Source organism: Gavia stellata, chromosome 19 (genome assembly GCF_030936135.1).
Source record: "Gavia stellata isolate bGavSte3 chromosome 19, bGavSte3.hap2, whole genome shotgun sequence".
NCBI lineage: Eukaryota > Metazoa > Chordata > Aves > Gaviiformes > Gaviidae > Gavia > Gavia stellata.
Window position 1 is genome coordinate 16,935,295 of NC_082612.1, and position 19,501 is coordinate 16,954,795.

A 19,501-nucleotide genomic window follows, 5' to 3' on the forward strand; every position below is an offset into this window, starting at 1 on the left:
GCAAAGTTCTTCCGTTTAAGACATTTTCTATCACTTCCTGTGAAAGTACAGGGGCTTGGCATTCCCAGATTCCACCTTTGGTAGCTGGTCACTGATGATTTCCACCAGCATGGCTGGAAACTCTACTTTCAGTGCCTGAGACTCTCGGAAGGTGTAGAAACAGAATTCCAATAAGTCACTAACAAGCTGAAATACAGAAAGAAACACTTCTTAGGAAAAACACAGAGAATTTCACATGCAACAACAGCTTATTGATAACGTGTTATTGCCAAGAAATGGCATCTTACTCTGACTTAGCAGTCCATTTGCAGGGGTTAAAAAGCAAACAAAAGAACTCAAATTCCAAAGTGCTACTTAACTCGTTAAAAATCAGCTAACTAGGAAAACCCAAAATACCACAGATCTGACTTTTCAGCATAACGGCACTTTTCATTTCACCAACAGGCAACTGCCCACCATGAAAACTATCGGTACTCAACATCTAAGAAAATAAAGCCGCCTGCCCAGAGGGAAGAGATCAGCCATGAACTATTGTATCTCTACGGTTCAGCTGGACACACGGTCATTAAATCAGATTATTTGGTTAACTTCAGTGCACTCTCCAGGGGCCGCAACCTGCAACTGCCAGAGCAGCTGATGTTTTTTAGCTCAACAACACAAATGCTGTGTCACACTGTAGCATTTCAGGTTTTATAGCATCACAGTCCATATGAAATTGTTCATCTGGTAAAGCATTTCTATTTATAGATAAAAGCATTTTTTAATACACATCCCACACACCCCCGCCCCCCCCAGCTTTTTTTCTGCTTACTACTCATTGAACACTAGAGAGGCAATATTTAGGGAAGTATTTCTTTTTGGAACAAAACCCCTAAGTTCTCTATTTGTGTAGTGGTGGCTAACAGCACGCTTCTGCTTTCTCTCAGTGGATTAAGCATAACACTGACAATTTTAAAGACAAAAATTGCCAGTTAGCTCTTCAATGACAGGGAAGGAAGCTTTCTTCTGCAACACCACAAGTACCGAGTTACCTGTTAGGGCAGAACAAAACCGCACCTTACGCTGTGCCACGGCACCGAACCCTGCCACAGCTCTCCCAGCTGACAGCCATTTTGTAACCCCAGTAAAGGCACTCTCCAGCTGTAGCAGGAGTGCGAGCTGAAGGACTAAATGGCGTATGGGTACCATGAACTTTTTGGCGCGTGGGAAATACCGTGGGTCTTCAAAGCACCAATAAATTTAGTCTGACCACTTCTACCTTGTCTCAAGTTGTGCTGTTCTCATTTGTCAGTCACAGAGCTTCATTTTGCTCTACATGTTATGGGAAACTTAATCACACTACAAGAACGAACATTAATTTTGGCTTTTCAGCATTTTAATTTGTTTTGTCTCTTGTTTTCTGCTATTTTCTCCACACAAAATTGCAAACTGCAACTTATCTTTACTATAAAACAAGACACTGTTAGAGCGAGAGAACTGCAAAGACAAGACCACCTCTTCCAGCATCACTGCTTGGAAAATTACTTCTATTTTAATGATAAAAACACAGCAAAGCAATCTCACGGCCCAACCTACATGCATGCGGGCTTCTGCTGGGTTAGTTTTACATAGCACTTTGATACAACTGAGGAATACTTGTTCGTGACCTTTAGTAGCAAGAGAATGTTATTTCAAAACTAGTTTTTTTGATTGCTGTGATCTAAATGAATCTCCTAAAGCCTTACAGTATGTTGGACCCCCTGCAATCCTGAAGAAAACACAACGCAAGTCAGTCAAGAGGCAGAGGCAGGTCAGCTTCCGAGGCACCCGTGAGTGAAGTGCACCTAGGTTTCAGTTAGCATATTAAGTGCCATTGCAGTTCACCAAATCACCGCCTTGTACGACTGAAGAAAAAATAGAGCCTTGGCTGTTTAAAAGTTCAAAAGTTATGCACAGCTTAATTTTGGTGCCTTCTGTCCTTGCAAAGGACTTCTTAAAACTACACAAGCAGAAGTGCTTTATCAAACATAAGTTTGTCATTTCAATTCTTAACATCTAGAGTGGCACCCTGCAGTAAAGCCCCTGTTAAAGATAGCGTAAATAAAAGCAAACTTCTGGAAGGCAGAAAATGAAATTAAAATAAATACAGGCAGTAACAGACTACTGTCCTGTAGCACCATACCTTATTACTTATTTTCAGGACTTTCACAGCTGTTCTTGCAAACATATAAGCAATTTATGAACAACACAGGGAAGTGCTGAGATCACTCGAACACATGACTTTCTGCTATTGAGCACTACCCGAGTCTGTCTGCTGTTGCTTAGTTCGTTCCCGATGATCTGGCATGTCATGAGGCAATGCTAATTAATTAAACAGATGCATGCTAAATAAGTAGCATAGACATAATTTGGTTTTCAAGGGGGAGAAAATGCTGATGTTAAAAGTTTACTTTACCCATTAGGAGGAGGCTGTTTTTGCATACACCGTGTGCCAAAAATATTCCAAACACAACACAAAACCAAACAAAGTGAAGGAAACCGTCTCTTGGTATAATCACTGTTACCTCCTCCCTGCCTGTGTCATCGAACACCAGCACCTACGCAAACTCAGCCTTGCACCCCAACACCTCCTTGATAACGAACCGCTTTTCCTAAACTTGAACACGAGTAGTTCCACATCACCCAGTGGAAGTGAGGGGGTTGGGGTCATCTCTGTCACCCTGCCAACCATCCTCGCTGAGCTGACAGCTCACCTTCTGCGCCACTCAAGCTAATTCCCGCCTCACCACACTCCTGTGAAGCCTCTGAGATAGGTATCACAGAAAAGCCTATGTGGAAACTATTCATTCTGCCTTCTTAGCAAGCTTGTAGTAGTATCAAGTACATCCGTATGGCTGGTGAATAGGCGGACAAAAGGGGAAATGAAAAATAGTAACGTTCACGAAGAGAGCATAATCTATTCTATACAATAAATCACTTAGCAGTCTGGGGGGTTGGAAACAGGACGAGATCATGGATACTATGATAACATAACGCATTGAGTCTCACCACAGAGGAGAAAGATTAAGTTTACACAGCGATTTAAAAGAAAATACCTAGAATCCCCTATCACGCAATACTTTGGTTTGGAGCCTTACACATAATATATATTCTATACCTATTCAGTCTACTAAAACTTTTGTTCCTCTCTTTCTTAAGCAAAGTTATCAACTTTAACATACTTGACAAGAATCAATCACTTTAAGAAAACGGGAGTATTAGGAAGCACGCCACGTGTGTCACAAGGAACACGGGACTGCGGTCCGGATCTTTTTAACCGCAACCTTAAAAGCGGTGTGGCTTTTGGGGCTGGGGCAGTGTTCCTAGCCCTAATTTAAACCAAAGAGGAATGGATGTGGGAGAATCGAAGGCCAACTCAGAGGTACTGAAATGTAAACAATACGGTAAGGTCAGCTAGAGAGAAAGCTACAAGACCGAGCACTGAGCCGTGAGCAGTGCTCTCTTCTGCAGCGTGCTCGCATACATTTTCAAAGGTACCAGCCCCCCGCCAGCCCAGCAGCCTTGGCATGAAGACGCACTGAAGGGATGAAAAATTCAGGTTCTGCAGGCAATGTTAATTCTGAAATTTGAGTACCTGCCTCTGCATCCCAAGCAACATTTGTCTGATATAGTTTTGATTTATAGCAGGTAAATAATTTAGCTGGTCTTTTGCTTTAAAAGAGAAGTTCCCTCTTCAGTAAGGAAATGATAAAGTTTCCTTTCTTCTGCAACAGACAAGCTCTGTCATTGCAGTGACAGTGACCGATACACCACAGGTTACCAGTGAGGTAACGCAAGCTATCCAGCACCTCTACATTTGGCTTACGAATTTTCTAGATCAAATACACTTCTGATTGTTCCTCAAAGGCTTGTAAAACCCCTGTGGTCTAAGAACTCCCGACTACACTTTACCTGACCGCTTTTACCCTCTGCTTCTGGTAGCTTATACTGGAAACACTGCCACCTCCTCCAGTACAGCAGCGTGAAAGGCAACTAATTAAACAGTGGGAATGAAAGCACCGCTGTTTTCACACGCAGCGCAACAGTGACAAGAAACGTATTTACTTTTACAATCTCCAATTATTTCATCTACTGAAGCTTGCTTCTGAGGAGTTACAGCTTAGCAGAGCGCAGACAGTGCAGTTAAGGCCACAACTAAAATAACTCCCATTTCCTTGGGATGCAAGCAGGACATCATTCTCACCTCTTTAGTAGGTAGTTGTTCAACTCTCTTCGGAGCTGGCAATAAAACATGGCTCAGCAGCCTTGACGGCATTGCAAGCCTCCTCCTGCACGCGGGGGAATTGGGCCAGCGCCAGGGGACGGGTGCTCGGGTACCTGCTCCCGGCAGGTAGTGCCGGGCTTTGCCCGGCTGGGTCCTGCGTATCTCCCAGGATGGAGACTGCAGCCTCTCCAGGCAGGCAAATACCACAAAATAAATTAATATGAGCTGGGTTGCGGCGATGCAGACAGACAGGTCAGAATTATCACGTCCACGTCACCCAGACCGCTGTAAGACATGACGGCTCTTCCGCCGGCAAGTGCATCAGCTGTTAGCTATACCCCTTCACCACTTCAGTCATGAATTACGAAGGTTTCTCTCATCGCTACCCTACAGAGAGTGTGCTACGTTTAAACATTGTCACGGCTACAGCAGTCTTAGTAATTCTGAGATTTTTACTTCATCAATCTTCACATTTGTGTGCTGTATTAAGCACCTCTGAGAAATAGGAGTATTAATCAAACATCATTTTCTGTTATCAGGGTGGGGTTTCCATAAAATGGACTTTTTCACCCATACTGTTCTTCATAATTAAAAAAGTGAATCCTTTAATGAAGTCCCTGAAGTTAATACAGTTACAGTGACCTTCGAGGACCTGCAGAATTTTTACAGCAAAAAGAATTGATTTTAATTTGGCAATCTCACCATGCCCTTGTATTTCCAGAAACGGCAAGAACTGTCTGATTTGCACGGGTGCACATTTTTGTGCTCCGTTAGTTTTCTGACTTCAAAATCCCTCCCCACCTCCCAGTGTGGTACGAAAGCCCACAGTCGCTTCTCTATCAGGAGCACCTTCGCAATTAAGCCTACTGATACAGCAATTAAGACAGCAGTAGGGTAACAACACAATGCTGAGTAATTTCTTCCTATTATTAGCTACAGCTATTACTGTCAGAAACCTCAGTGTTCTCACATAAAAACGACACTCCAAAAACTCCCTGTCCCTTTCAGGAATGGGTCTCTGCCCGTTTCCTATGGAGCGGGGGGGTGTCGGGAGGAGGCAACCTTACAGCTCTACACGATGCAACTGCGCAGTGCAGCCTCGGTGACTACCTGCACGGAGCCAGGCTCCCCGAAAGGATAAGCTGCTGCCCATCAGCTGAGCAGCAGGATCTTCCTTCTTGCTTTCAAAACCTGTGTGTTCCAAACTGTGCCGGAGTCCCGAGCCTGCTGCCCCGCTCAGATGAGAGGCAGCGGCGGAGGCCAGCCAGGCTCCTCGCCCCGGGGCAGCGAAGAGCCCGGGGTGAGTCTGGGACTATTGCAGCCTCCTGCTTTTCCCCCTCACGCAGTGGATACAAAGCTCCTGCTTCACAACTGGTTAGGTTAAGGAAAACCATTGCCAGCCAGGTCTTGATTATTCCATTACCACTATATTCCCTCTTGCTCCCAGTCCTATGAAAATCCCATGATGTAAATTAATTATTACTCTGATGGCTCAGAAAGTAAATTATTCCCCCCAGGATGGCTCGCAGGCTGATTCTCAGAGATACAGATGTCCTTCGGTGCCACAGTAACTAATTCCTAGCTGCTTATGGAATCTTGAACTCTAACCCGAAGAGTAAAACCTCCCACAAACACAGGGAAAATGAGGTAAGACCAAGGGATGAAGCCTATGCAGTGTATTCACCTCACACTAGCAAGGAGTAAAAGGTGGATAAAACACATATGGATTAGGCACTAACAGTATCTGACAAGAGCAAATGCGGAACCTAATTCTGCCTGGCCAGGTGCATTTATCTGATTTAGGAACTGCACTCATCTCTTCGTGTTTTCTTCATAAACACATGCACACCAAAACCACAGCTCCTGACATCTGGACATGACATGGAGGAACCTGAGCTGAACTCCTTTTGCATGCTAGGAGGATGCATGCAGCCCCACAGTATCACACACCAATGAAGCATCCTCAGCCCCTGGCCAGGGCAAATTCTGAGCCAAGTCTCCTTCGCTCTGCTGTCGACAGTAGGGGGGTTCTGCCCTCCTCCAACAAACACCTATTAACATGAAGGAGAAGAAAGCCAACCATCACAAACTGAGCAAGACGACCCTCAAAGTAGCCCCTGTCTACATTAGGGAGCTGGGAATCAATTTCTCACTTGACAGAGGCGTATTAACTGCTGCAACACACAGCCATGCATGCTCTTACATGGCTGCTGCTTTTGTAGGGGCCACACCGGGAGCAGGGACTGGATCTAGCCCCTGAGCAGACAGAGAAAACGCCTACTCCGAGAATTCAGGCACTGGGACTAAAACAAGGCTCCAAACAGCTCATCAGCTGCGGGACACAACTTTGGCAGATCAGCAGCAGGAGTCAGTGCACCCAAAGGTGTTGGCAGCAGCTGAGGGGGTCATCTGCGGATTTGTATTTGTGGGATGCAGCACCTGCAGAGGCACATTCGCATCCACCGCAGCGTGCCTTGCAAACCTGCCCCTCGAGGATCTTTGCCCTTCTTCCCACTGTCAGCTTTTTCAGCAAGCGTAATCCTGGCGCTCTCAGCCTATGGAAAGATCCACCTCAGCTATAAAGTATTCCCTTCAGGAACCATAAAAAATTAATTATTCAGCAGCATGAGCCTTAAAGAATTTATTTTTGTTTGGCAGAAAATATCAACAAGCAAATGACAGTGCAGCGCTCTGCCTTGCCAAGACAAGGGGAAGGTTCACATTAGGGTTTAATGTCATGGCATCGAAACAAAAGCCCTCTTAACTCAAAGTCTGTTTAGTATCAGCCAGATTGAAACCAAATTCAGCTTTTGTTCTGCAAACCTCCTAACCATACACTACACTCTCTATATGAAATGAGGCTTGCCATGCAAGATACAACCCTTCCTGCCAAAGCCAACAGGAGACCTTGAGGAGGATCCAAATGAAGTTTTTGATACCATGTGTAGTACATCTGTTTCTAATGTTCCTGCATGCCATTTGTCTGATCGCATAACGCAGTTCACCTACGTCCAAGCACTGCATACGCATCTCTCCCTGAAATGCCCATGGCCATTCGTGGGCACAGGACCGAAACCTTTACGTCCTGGGTAGAGAGGTCGGTTGTCCTTGCTATGCTACGGTTCTCAACACATAACGCTGCTTCGTGAAATGATGCACGCAGGCCAGCCGCAACAGTAGAAATACAATCCCAACAAGAAGGAAACACGGTGATTACGTTGCTGCCCTCAACGCTCCCAGAAGATACCCACTCCTGGGTCCATCTGCACAAGCAAGGCTGAGCCACAGCACAACAGCAAATAAACGGCAACAACCCACTCCTCTCTATTGTCTTGTGCCGAGGGAGAGGAAGGGCGCACTGTGTAACCAGACTGACGCTGTCAGCCAGCGCCTGCTCTACCAACAACCACCGCGTCCACACCGCGTCACGCAAATGAAGGCGCTTCGGCGCACGGCAGCAGTGACACAAACTGCACGGCAGCCTGCAGGCACGCTCCTAAGGCCGAGCGCAGGCGTGCGCACGCACGTGCACAGAACCGCGTTTATCTTGTCTGCTCGGGATAGGTTTCGATCGCTTATTTTTCGGTTGTGCTTTTGGTGCTTTGAGGCTTTACGGATCATTAAATAAAGTTGCTGATTTTTTCAAACACTTAAGTGCCTACCTGGCCTTCTTGAAAATTTCTTTTTTCCTCACCTCGGCACTTTTCTACCTGCACATATGTTCACTGTGTGGATGAATGATTTAGTACATTGAGCAATGTAAAACCACCTTGTTTGGGTTTTTTTTCTTCCTCATATTATATAAGCCAAGCAGACTGTAATTTGATATTCCCATGTGCTTTATTTCACATAGTCCTCAGAAAGACTACTTAAAAACGAGGTCGATGAAAGCAAGTGTGAAGGTGCAAAGGAGCAGTATTTTTTTTATCGTTTATCGCTACACTCAGGTAAAGCAAACTCCACGAATGACAAGACGCTGCTTTGCTCTGATGGAAAAGCTGGAGGCAGCAGGAGGGCTGAATAAGCATGAATTCTGCACCAGTCCCTTCGGGCTTGCGCTGCAAATGCCAATGCTGTGGCTACAGCAGCATGTAAACATGGGGCCTCGGCTCCAGTTAGACTGCTCAACACCAAATATATTCTGAGCTTCTAAAATTATAATGGAGTAAGTTAAAAATACATACATGACAGCTGAAAAAGTGTCCTCCTATACTAAGGAATCGAGCAGAAAATTTGCATTTACATTGATAGAACGGAGAAATTCTGCACTAACAGGCAGTGGGGGGGAAGAGTAATTCGCACTTCTCATTAATATTATCACCACTCTAAATTTATTCTGATGGATTTCAAAAACCAAACAGCAAAACCTCAATTTTAAAGAGAAAAAATAAACAAGTGCCTTTGTTGAACAAGTCTCCAATATCACCTCTGAAAGGAAGCACTGTTGTGCGGACAACTGTCCTTTTTAACGGAGAATGCTGACAATGGGACTTTCTTTAAAAAGTCCTTTGTAAGAAAGCGCTCTATTAAAACAAAAGTAATGTAAAAATAGCTTAATTAAAAATTAAATAAAATGCAAGAGCAATCTGCTTCCTCTGGTTAGTTCAGCTCCCAATGGTTAATGCTGTGTTTTGGAAAATGTCTGTAGGACACGGTAGTGTTCTCAGTAAGCGCGAGTCTGTCATCCAGTCACCTTAACCACACAAACACACCCACTTCAGTAACAAATCATCAACACTGCCTATTCTGAAGATTAAAAAACTCCATAAATGCAGGGGTTTGTCATGGTGCCCTGAGGTTCAGATGTGAGTATCCTGCAAATGATTTTATCACCCATCCCCTTTTCTTTCCCCTAAAACACTACAACTTCCTTTGCTGGCAGGGAGCAAGTGAAACCCGATCTCTGAAGAATGAGCTATTACTGCAGTACTAATAATACTCTCCCTGCCTCCCACTAAGATTTGCAATGTTTTAATGAACAACAGAACAATATTTGAAAAATAATTCCATATGTACATTCTGTAAACAGACCTCAGGCTCTTATGCAGATTTGACCTGAAGTGCACTGTACTGTACTGTCTCTACAAAAATGAAATTTAAGTCGAGTACAAAGAAGTACATTCATATGCAGGCTCTGAAAGCAAGTGCTGTAGGTTCTTCATGCAGCAAAGTTGCTTCCCTGCCCACCCAGGATGGAGTAGGACAGTTTTCTCCTTTGCTGCAGTTTACCAGTTTTTACTGGGAGGTGATCAGCACGTACTGCTGGACTCCAGCCTCTGCTCACGGGACCCCTCCTCTCTTGCACCCAAACGCGACTAAAGGTCGCTCTCGCTGGCCCCACGCAGCTTCAGAGAGGAGGGGCGCCAGCCCCCCGCTCTCAGGGAGCACTGGGGAAAACCCCTCGGCTTGAGGAGACCAGTACCGCTGGGTCACTGGCTTCCTCCGTGGGGACTCCAGGCTCCGTTACGGAGAGCACGGACGGAGATACACCCCTGCTGCTGCTCAAGGCATCTGGAGAGGTCAATCTTCACACTTACCATTTCTCTGGCTAGAACCAGGCTGCTCCCAGCTCAACAGCTCAACGTTACGGATACCCCTTCTGAAACCGTGAGCTGTCCCGTGCACCCAGGCACCTACCACAACCCTTCAGAGTACCCCTGGGCTGAGGCACCAACAGCCTGGGTGTTTTGGGACTAAACTTTTAGTTTCCCCTGTCATTCATCACATCTCACACCTGACGCATGTAAAACACCACCTTGCACTGGAATGAGACAGGACGGTAGAAATAACCTAACAATAGAGTGGATCTTATACTCGAAAAGCTCAAATAAGGCTTCAAATACCCAAGATGGTTCCAAGGTCTTAATACATCTTTCAAAGTCATCATTATTACAATCCCAACTGTAAAAGATCACCACATTAATTCAACATTTATTAGCATACCAGGCGTGTTAGATGTGCGACACACTAATCCAGCACCTTTCACTGAGAACCGACTCGCGGGATACACTGCGTGCCACACTCGCACTGTGTCTAACTTAGGGTCACAGCTAACATCACTTCTCCTGCTGAAGAGCCTCTGACCCCACTAAGAGCTCTACTGACCTTAAGTGAATCACAGGAGGAACACACTACCATTTAACACAGGGGAAGGCAGCAGGACCCAGCCCTTAATGACTTGTATTTTCTTATTCTACTTGGCAGTTGTCCTTAAATTCATCCAACAATTTCTCTCAGACGTTCCTTTAAAAAGAATTTCTTTTTTTTTTCTCCCTGTTAGTCAACACAATTAAAGACTACTGATTTACCTTAATGGAGAGATTTTTGCTTAACTTGTCTGCACTCCCTGAGGAGTTATACTTACATCATGCATGGAGTCAAGAAGTTTAGTCAGTTGGTAGAATCTCTGCCAGCTTTGCCCAGAGTTACTTGGACACTTAGTTACCATCTTCTTTAGTTCTTTAATGTAATTTGCCCTCATTTCTTCAAATGCAGCTTGGCTTTTGAGACCATCCTTGGGAACTGTCATTGAAAAGACAGTCTTATATTAATATTAACTGTATTACTTATTCTTTTGATGTGCATACTTAAAAAGTTACACACTAGTTAATGGATGAAAGAATTAAACCTTTAAGCAAAGCCCATAATTTTACAGACATTGGTAAGGAATCAACAACACCATACAGATTTTCAAGTGATTCAAGCACCCTCTCCAGATCTGTGATTGCAGAAGCTGTGGCAGAGGACAAGATAACATCTCAGAAATATCACACATGCTAACCTCATGCTGAAACCGTTTCTAATACAACCCAACCACAAAAAAAAAAAAAAAAAAAGAGGCAGATGGATCAGGGATATTTTTTAGAAGTTGAAGACGCAATTTATCATTCTTGAACGATTCCCCACACTTGGCAGAGGAGGGGAAGGTACAGAATTACAGCTGTTACGTGCAGAAATGCTAGACCAAGTGACACGTTTTTATGCCATCAAGTAACATCTAAAATGTCTTTGAATGTTAGTAAGCATCTGCATAACACCTAGAACAAACAGAGCCATTATTCTGCATGAAACAGAAGACTATTTTCCAAACAGGCATCCTGACCCAGTGTTTGACCATGACATACAGTTGCAACCATTTCTAGCGTCCTATCAAAGTTCCCGTCTGCCAGAGGGATCATTTCACAAATGGGCTAAAAGTAGACTTTTCTGGTATTTTTTTACTGTGACTGATATCAGCAAGGCTAATTACAAAATACAATTACAAAAGCAAATACACTGTTTCTTTACAGACTGAAAATACCCTTGCACTCCAGCAGGTTCTGCCCCAAACAGGAATGGCTTATAGGATCAGATCTCTAGGAGAACCCCAAAGGGGTTCTTAACAACATGACACAAAATGTTCTGGTGTTTTAATACCTGGATTGGTTGAATACTGCTTAACCATCAAATATTTTTCTGCTCTGCATCTCTTAATACTAGTCCACAGAAAGAAAATAAAATACTACACTGTACAGGAGTGAGTTTATTTTCTAAGCGAGCCAGAAAAGCTATGTCAGAGTAAGCTAAATAGGAAGTTAGTTACTAAAAAAGGACAGAAAAAAAAAGGTGATCTTCCAGTTTAGCTTACCCTGACTTAACATCTTGACAGAAATTGTCTTGTTCATCCATTCCCTTCTCTTTGAAATCCTGTGAACTGCCTTCTATCCCACTGCAATCAGATTGTAAGCATGTAACAACCAACCAAATGGCTCCAGAGTAGAAGCTTTAAGAAAAAGCACCAGTATCTTCTATCACCAGTATCTACCAGAGCAATTTAGCAATGGAAAACAAGGAGGAGCTCTACCACCACATGAGCAGCAAGGACTTGCGACCATCACGTGCTGGAAGGGGGCACAAGGAGGAATCTTTAGAAAAAGCCTAGGAGGTAACACAGCAACCTGCCTACCACTCGGTAAATATTATATAAATATATTATATAAACATCATATTTAATTTTTAAATTCCAGATGCCAAATCTCTCGGTCAGTCAGCTGACAGATAGAAGAAACTGTCTGGAACAGATGTGCAAATTCAGTTCAAGCTGAATGAATAGAGAGACACCAATCAAGACGAGTAAAGCCATCAGAGCACACTGTGGCCCTTAACAAAATGCATGGGCTTTACAGTTCCTTTAATATTTACAGGCCTGTATTCCTACATGCTGCTTAAAGACTGTTAGAGCCACTCTTTCTTTGTCTACTACTATGTATTTTACTGTTCTGTCTGAAAATTATTATACCATCACCCCAGCCAGATTATTTAGAAAGAACGAAAGACCACAAATAAAGAGAACTCAAGCAAAACATGAAATTCTGGAGGTTTGCCCAGTGTTTCTGATTTTACTTATTAAATGCAGCAATGCTTTTGGCAAGCTCCCAAAATCTATGGTCTGTGGAAAGCAAGAAAACAATTGAGTTGTAATGTGTGGTTTCTTCCACATGTAAATGGAGTGAAACGTCCTTGATGTGGTCATCATGAAAGTTTCAGAATAACTTGTACTCTGCTCATCACACGATTCAATAAAAAATTTTAACTGAAAATAAACCTGGTGTTTTCTGTCATAAGGTTGTATCAAGGTGCAATCATTCGAAACCAGGTTTGCTGCCCTTCACATGACACTGTCTGGGTTTTATCACGGTTTTCATTTCCATTTCGCTCTCCTCTCTCTCTCTCTCTAACGTAAATATCCTGATTCTCCCCAAACAAACTATTTTTAGTAGGTTTTCCAGTGACCGTGGTGTGCGTTTCAAAGGGACCCAGCTAGCTGAAGTTAATTGGCCAGGCTGATCTCACCTAACAGATTCTTGCAGTAACTCAAGTCATTAGTTAACACTCTCAAGAGGGTAGAATAATAAATACCTAGCTTAAAAGAAATTTTGCTACATTTTTATAACGCCTTTAGGCTCTTTTTCTAAAGATTCCCTCCCTTTAGGGCTGATTAAAAAGTAGCAGAGCCATATCTCCAATCCAGACATTCTCTCAAGAACACTTCGGGAGCTAGACCCCCCCTGAGCACATCGACGTCAAGCACTGCTAGTTGCTTCTGGCAAGACCTCCAGCGACAACCTTCAAAAAAGCCCATTTATCCCCAGGGCTACCCTGGAGCATGTCAGCTCCCCACAGTCCCAGTTTCAACAGCAGACCATCTCCTCAAACCCTTGGTGGAGCGGGACCTGGGGGTCAGACCCCGCAGGCCGGGACTCGAAGCGCTCCCCAACTGACGGCGTCTCTACCCATCCCAGGGAGCTGGAACAGCTTCAGCGGGAGGGAGACAGCCGAGCCCAAAAAACTTACAGCCCCAGGAGGTTTCTGCTAGCGGATCCAAATCCCCTCCAGCCAGGACGCAAACTGCAGCTTCACATCCTCCTTCAAAGGCAAGTACTTTAACCACAGAGCTACCGGCTGGGTGGGACGGGCGAGGTCTGAACGAAAGGCACCGCAGACAGGGAGAAAGTGCCCGTCCCAGCACCTCGCCTGAAGGGCTTGCCACTTGGCTTTGCTGGATGCTGCAAATCCCTTTGTAGGCACCTAACTCTGCCTGCAGCCAACATACCCACGCCATGGCTGGGGACTCGGGAGACTCCTGGGTGTCTAAATCTGCCGCTGCATCAGCCCGCTCTGGCGTCCTTTAGTGGTTTCGGCGATAAGTGCCTTCCAGGGCTGCACAACTAACGCCTGCTGCTTGCCATTCGTTTCTTCTCTCAGCTTGCTGGGGCAGAAGATGGGGCGATGGGAGAAGACAGCAAGATCTCAAAGGGCGTGCTCGTCACCGAACAGGGAGACGCTTTGTGTGGCACGAGCCCGGGCAGCCCCTGACCCCGGCAGGCTCGGGTGTGTGTCCTGCTGCCGACAGCTTGCAAGTGAAAGCCGGAATAAGTGCAGCAGCCCCTCTGATCTCCCGCTCCTCCTCTCCCCGGGCAATGCCCCCACATCCAGCCTCCTTCTGCCAGGGGAATTCTTGCCCGGTGAGTTCACTGAAGTGACATCACGAGCGCCCACCAATCAGGCTGATGCGTTATCTCACCATGATGTCACTGAGTGGATCCCACAAAATGGAGCGTGATTATACAGAAGAAAGTTTGTTTACAGGTAATTGGCTTTTTCATCAAGACTGATGGAAAAGTAACGTACAAACTGCCTATGCGTTTATACAATTGTACTGGGACTGGAGTTTTTCAATATTTTCAGTAAGATAAGATCAAGAGATCTGCTAATTGCTACAAAGTGCTGTAACAAACACCAAGATGTAATTTTGTACCTTAAGAAAACTCAAAGCATGACACTCAAGAGAAAAATAAAGCGTGCACTGTCATTTATTAAACTTTCAGAGACCTGTAAAAGGGCTTACCGTTCTCAATTCACTTGGCATTGGAAAATTACCCATTTTACAGTACAGGCAATGTACGTCTTTTGATCTGAAGGTGATGTTAAGTCACCCAAACCAGTGGCTTTGTGTGTCAAGTGGGGATTTCTCCCCAGTCCCCACAGCTGTTGCACTTTCTCAGCACGCCTGGCCAGGTTTACGAGCTGTTCCTGTACAGAGGGGGGGGGCAAAGCCCCTTGCCCGGTCACTCCTGTCCTTCCAATGCACATGACACATTCAAACTGCAAAGACACTTCCCATACTAATGGAGAGTGAGATCTGCAGATAAACCCTACGACATAAAACCAGGCTTATTCCCGAGGCCCTGCTGGAAACACTTTGGCTCTTTTGTCACATTAGTTAAAATCACTGCACCTCTTTCTGAATTGGAATATTTTCAAGTATTCCCAAGTAACCACGAATCTAACTTACCTGTGCTTAACAGCAGCAAAACTTTCATTATAGTGTACTCCTCAAAGCTAAGCTGCAAGCGAACAAACTGCAGACTGATCTGGTGCATCCCCTGGCACAGTTCAAACATAGCAGACTGGCGCATCCGTTCCCTGCAAAGAGAAAGAAACAAAATCCAGAGGATAAATACGGGAGAATGCAACGTGCACGGGGCAGCCCACGCACGAGGAAAGCGAGATGCAACCTGGAAAGCAAGCACCGATGGCGCAGAGGTCAGTAAGACACACCGCAGCTGCTAAGTTCAGGTTAGGTAAGGGAGCTGGGGACTACGGAGATGAAGCTGGAGGGCTGCCTGGTCCCCGTGCTCCCAGGCTGGCAGAAAAAACCCACTGCCTGCGAGCTTTGGGGGACCCGGGCATTGCCTTGCTCAACTCCTACGTTACCCGCGATGGATGGCTGAGTTCACTTTGCTACCCAGCAGAACACAGGGCAGCATTAACATCCACCCCCCTAAGAGGAACAGAAACAAACGTAATTTGAGTTTTATACGCTGACAATGTTAATGAAGTGGCAAAAATGTTTTAAAAAGTGTTTGAATTGTCAGTGTTTGTTCAGCTCTGCCCTGGCTGACGGAAATGAGCCTGCTGAAGGAGTCAGAACTGGTGCAACAGGGGAACCTACACCCATTGCACGCAGTTTTAAATGATACATCCCCCGTCAGTTTGACGACCAGGTGGAAACATGTTTCAGAAGCATCTGGTGCAGAAATGAGCTGGGGGAAAGGATGGCCGAGGAGGATTGACAGCCTCGTGCCTGCAGCCCGCACCACTCGGGACGGTCAGCCCTGGCCCCAGCCCAACAGCCACGGACAAGAGGAAAGCCCACGGCAAAGAGCTCGGCTGCCCACCACGCACACTTGTGTCCACAAGCCAGCAGGGCCCTGGGATCAGGGATTTCCACCGTGCCAGTGGACATCTCGACTCTTCTCATCCTGAATGGCACAGTCCCCGAAAAATACGGCTGGAAAATGGGGAAGTGGTTTAACAAAAACAAAATAAACAAAATAAAATGCATGACTTTGTGTTACTGCCTTTATGTCTACTGAGGAGTCTGCAGTTAAGAAACAACTGGGATGACCACTGCCTCAAGCCAGCAGCACTTACGTATCCTTCCCAAGTAACCTCCATTTCAAAATCTCCGATTACTACTTTTCCTGAAAATGCAACAGGTCTGGCTCCAAGGACAAAAGTGTAGGAAGAACAAGGAGAAATGATCTCCCAGTCACTGAAGTTCTTTCGTGTTAATATACTACACTGGACATCCTACGGGGAATTCTTAATCAAATTGTTGCAACAGTCTCTTATTAAAACACTGAAATATTTAAAAATTCTGTATGTCTTTTCCCAAAATAATAATCTAAGATAGTCTGGAATAAAGGAGTATATAATAAGACGATCTCCTTCATTAATACAATTTTTGCCTGTTAAATCGTAAAATAATAAGGATACATGACTTCTATCCAGTTTACTCTCAAAACACACTTCAATATTTAACTTCAGACCCTACCTCTCTTCTCTGAAGCAACCCCAGGCTAACCTATCCTGCACAAGTTTCAGGCAGAATTCGTTTGGATTTTGCTATCCCAAACCACAACAGCTACAGCAAAGAGTCACTGAGAATTGCCTGTCTCATTCTGAAACTACAATATATATATGGGTATTTAGACAAGGCACTATAATTGTTCAGTGACCACTACTTTTTTTTTTTAATTGCTCAACAACAATCGTCTATATTTCTTCAAACATTTTTTCATGTAATTGGGGAACTGGATGAAGTTCAGCTAATTATTTTAACCAAGCAACTGCCTTTTCAAATATACAAATTGGCTGGTGAAAGAGAAGAATCATACTGTGTGCAAACAAAGACTGATGTAATCTTCCTGGTGTTTTATTTCACTACTGCCAGAGCAGATTTTATTTTCCTCCTTAATACTAATAAAGCGGACTCCCCATTGTTATATGGGCTCTGCACTTTTCCCCTGCTCCACCCTCTTCTTGAGACTAAGAACTTCCAGCTTCTCTTTTTTTTTTTTGGGGGGTTTAATTTAATAGTAGTAGTAATGCCATGTTTATTTATTTTTATTATGCATCATGGACTGCAGGGAAGAAAATGAATAGAAGAAAATAGTCTTTGAATGGTGACTGAAATACCACTTGGCCCTCTGTTTGAGAAGAGCAGCCTCCGCTGCTGGATGCACACAAGCCCCGTCGTGCTGCAGAGGACTTACAGACACCACTTGCACACCCAACGGCGCTCGCGTGCTATGAATGCACACAGAGTGACCCTGAGTAACTGGGATCAGGTGAAACAGGAAAGGATTTGCAGAATTAAAAGACGTCAGATGCACACAAAGGGGCATTTCTGAAGCTGCTGCGTCCGGGGTCCCGCTCTGGGTCTGCCCGAGGCTGGTGGCCGCCGTCCAAGGCTTGTGGCCAGCCCTGCACAGTAGCACCTGGATCTCTCCCGGTGTTTGGATGTGCCCTTAGCATGGATGACCGAGCATGCCAGGGATGGGGTCTCCTTCACATTTGGCCACTGCATGACTCAGCCTACCCCATTCTGGGGACATCACCCTAAACCAGCCTGAGGTCCTCCTGCCTGACGGGTTGTTACTGCCCAGAGACCAAAAGGCTGCACACACCTCTGAGCTGATCCAGAGACAGCTGGGGAAAAAGACACCCGAGAGTGATCTCCCTCCTGCTGCTCCTGCTCCCCTCCCCTCTTCCCAAAATTACCAAATCCAGGTCTAGAACACAGATACTGGCGGCTCCAAATTGACCTCTCCCAGGAGGCTCAGAGGGACACATACTGAAGTTGAAAGGCAAATGATTAATAAGGGACATTCGTATTTAAAAAAAAAAAAACCCACATTTTAAGGTATATCTCAGCCTGCTGAAGACTAGCAGGATTCAAAACAAGAACAGTCCATTATATCCATTATTACTTTTGCAGGACACCAAAGTTAGTTTCTCCAGCCTCGGAACATAAAGCAGCTGCCACCATCCCTGCCTGCATTTGACCTCCACAGACATGAGAAGTGCCAGACCTTTCATCCGATACCACAAGCCACACAGCAAATAAAACGAAACATTTTGAGGTTTTGTCTCAGGTTTCTTGTGCTTTCACTAAACAGCGTGGCAAAACACTCTCTGTGACAGCTAACCTCAAAGTACTTCAACTCAAACCCTTTTTTTTCTGATGTTGCATTGCACTTTTTGTGACATTTTACTTTTTCCTTTACATTTTTCTTTGTATTTGTTTTGCTTTTATATGATTGCCTAAACAGAAGAATTTTAGTAAAAGTCAAGGGGTTTTTGGTTGTTTTATTTTGTCTGTCTTTTCAATATTTAGTCTTTTATCTACTTACAAATATTGATCTCTAGTTTACCCTCAAAGAAAACCTGATGGCATTGTTTGTAGTGAGATGAAATTCTACACAGAACTAGTTACTAAGTAGTTTACTTAACACACAGCAAACCTGTAATTTCAAATCAATTTCCCTCCTGAAAAATCAATTCCGTTGATTTATTACTTATTTACAAATTATTGCTAACTACAAATTACGTTAGTTAATTCATGACTGTTTAATGTAAGATAAGCATTTTGTGGGAGTTCACAGTATTCAACTTTGCATTTGATTTTTAACCTACAAAGCGTAAAATAAGAGGGTTCAGAGCTTTTGGAAAATTCAGATGCTGACATCGCAGATATCCCAATACCATGAGAGTAACAACAAAATAAAGCAATAGATACGTCTCATATATTAAAAGAGATGGGGCACATGGAAATTAGGGCATGTCAACATACATGAGCAAAGTTACTTCTTCCTTACCAAACACCTCATCTAAGAATAAATACCATCAAGTCATCACAAATGCCATTATCACCATAGGGAAAAATTAAAACAAACTTCTGTGTTGCCTTCCCCCCACCTTTGTTTTTTTCACTTAAGGAAATTTAAAAAAAAAAGGCAAAAACCAGCCAACCAAAACCAGTTCTGCCTCTGACACAGCATATAAACTTCTTGACGTGGAAAATGGAGAATGTGAAGATCCGGAATGTACAGACATGTATCTTTATGGGGACATATAAGAAGGTAAGCACATTTAAGTAATAAAAGGCGTGGAGCCAAAGCTCTGAATCCACTGTGCGGATACGCATTCAAAAGTGGTGTCATTAGCTCAGTTTAGCTTAATCCTCCTTCATAATAATACGCTTTAAACTTTACACCTTAAGTTAATCCATCTTAAGTTCCCCGAGTGTCTCCTTACAGGCTTAATTTAATGCCCGGCTCACATTCTGCCTGACCTTTCCCGCAGCACGGCGGGCAGGCAGAGTGGCCACAACCAGCCCGTTCTCCCCAGCTACTCCTCTGTCCAATTTCT

At 44.4% G+C, this 19,501-nt stretch overlaps 1 protein-coding gene across 1 annotated transcript in view; it reads right to left on the reverse strand.

Moving 5' to 3' along the window:
- Positions 1-19,501, reverse strand: part of NR3C2 (nuclear receptor subfamily 3 group C member 2) — a 210,103-nt gene continuing 190,602 nt past the window's right edge. The window contains exons 7-9 of the mRNA XM_059826712.1: positions 15,078-15,208; positions 10,608-10,765; positions 1-186 (exon numbers count right to left, since the gene is read on the reverse strand). Of these exons, the coding sequence (XP_059682695.1) occupies positions 31-186; positions 10,608-10,765; positions 15,078-15,208 (445 nt within the window). The 3' untranslated portion in view covers positions 1-30. The remainder of the gene's footprint in view (positions 187-10,607; positions 10,766-15,077; positions 15,209-19,501) is intronic.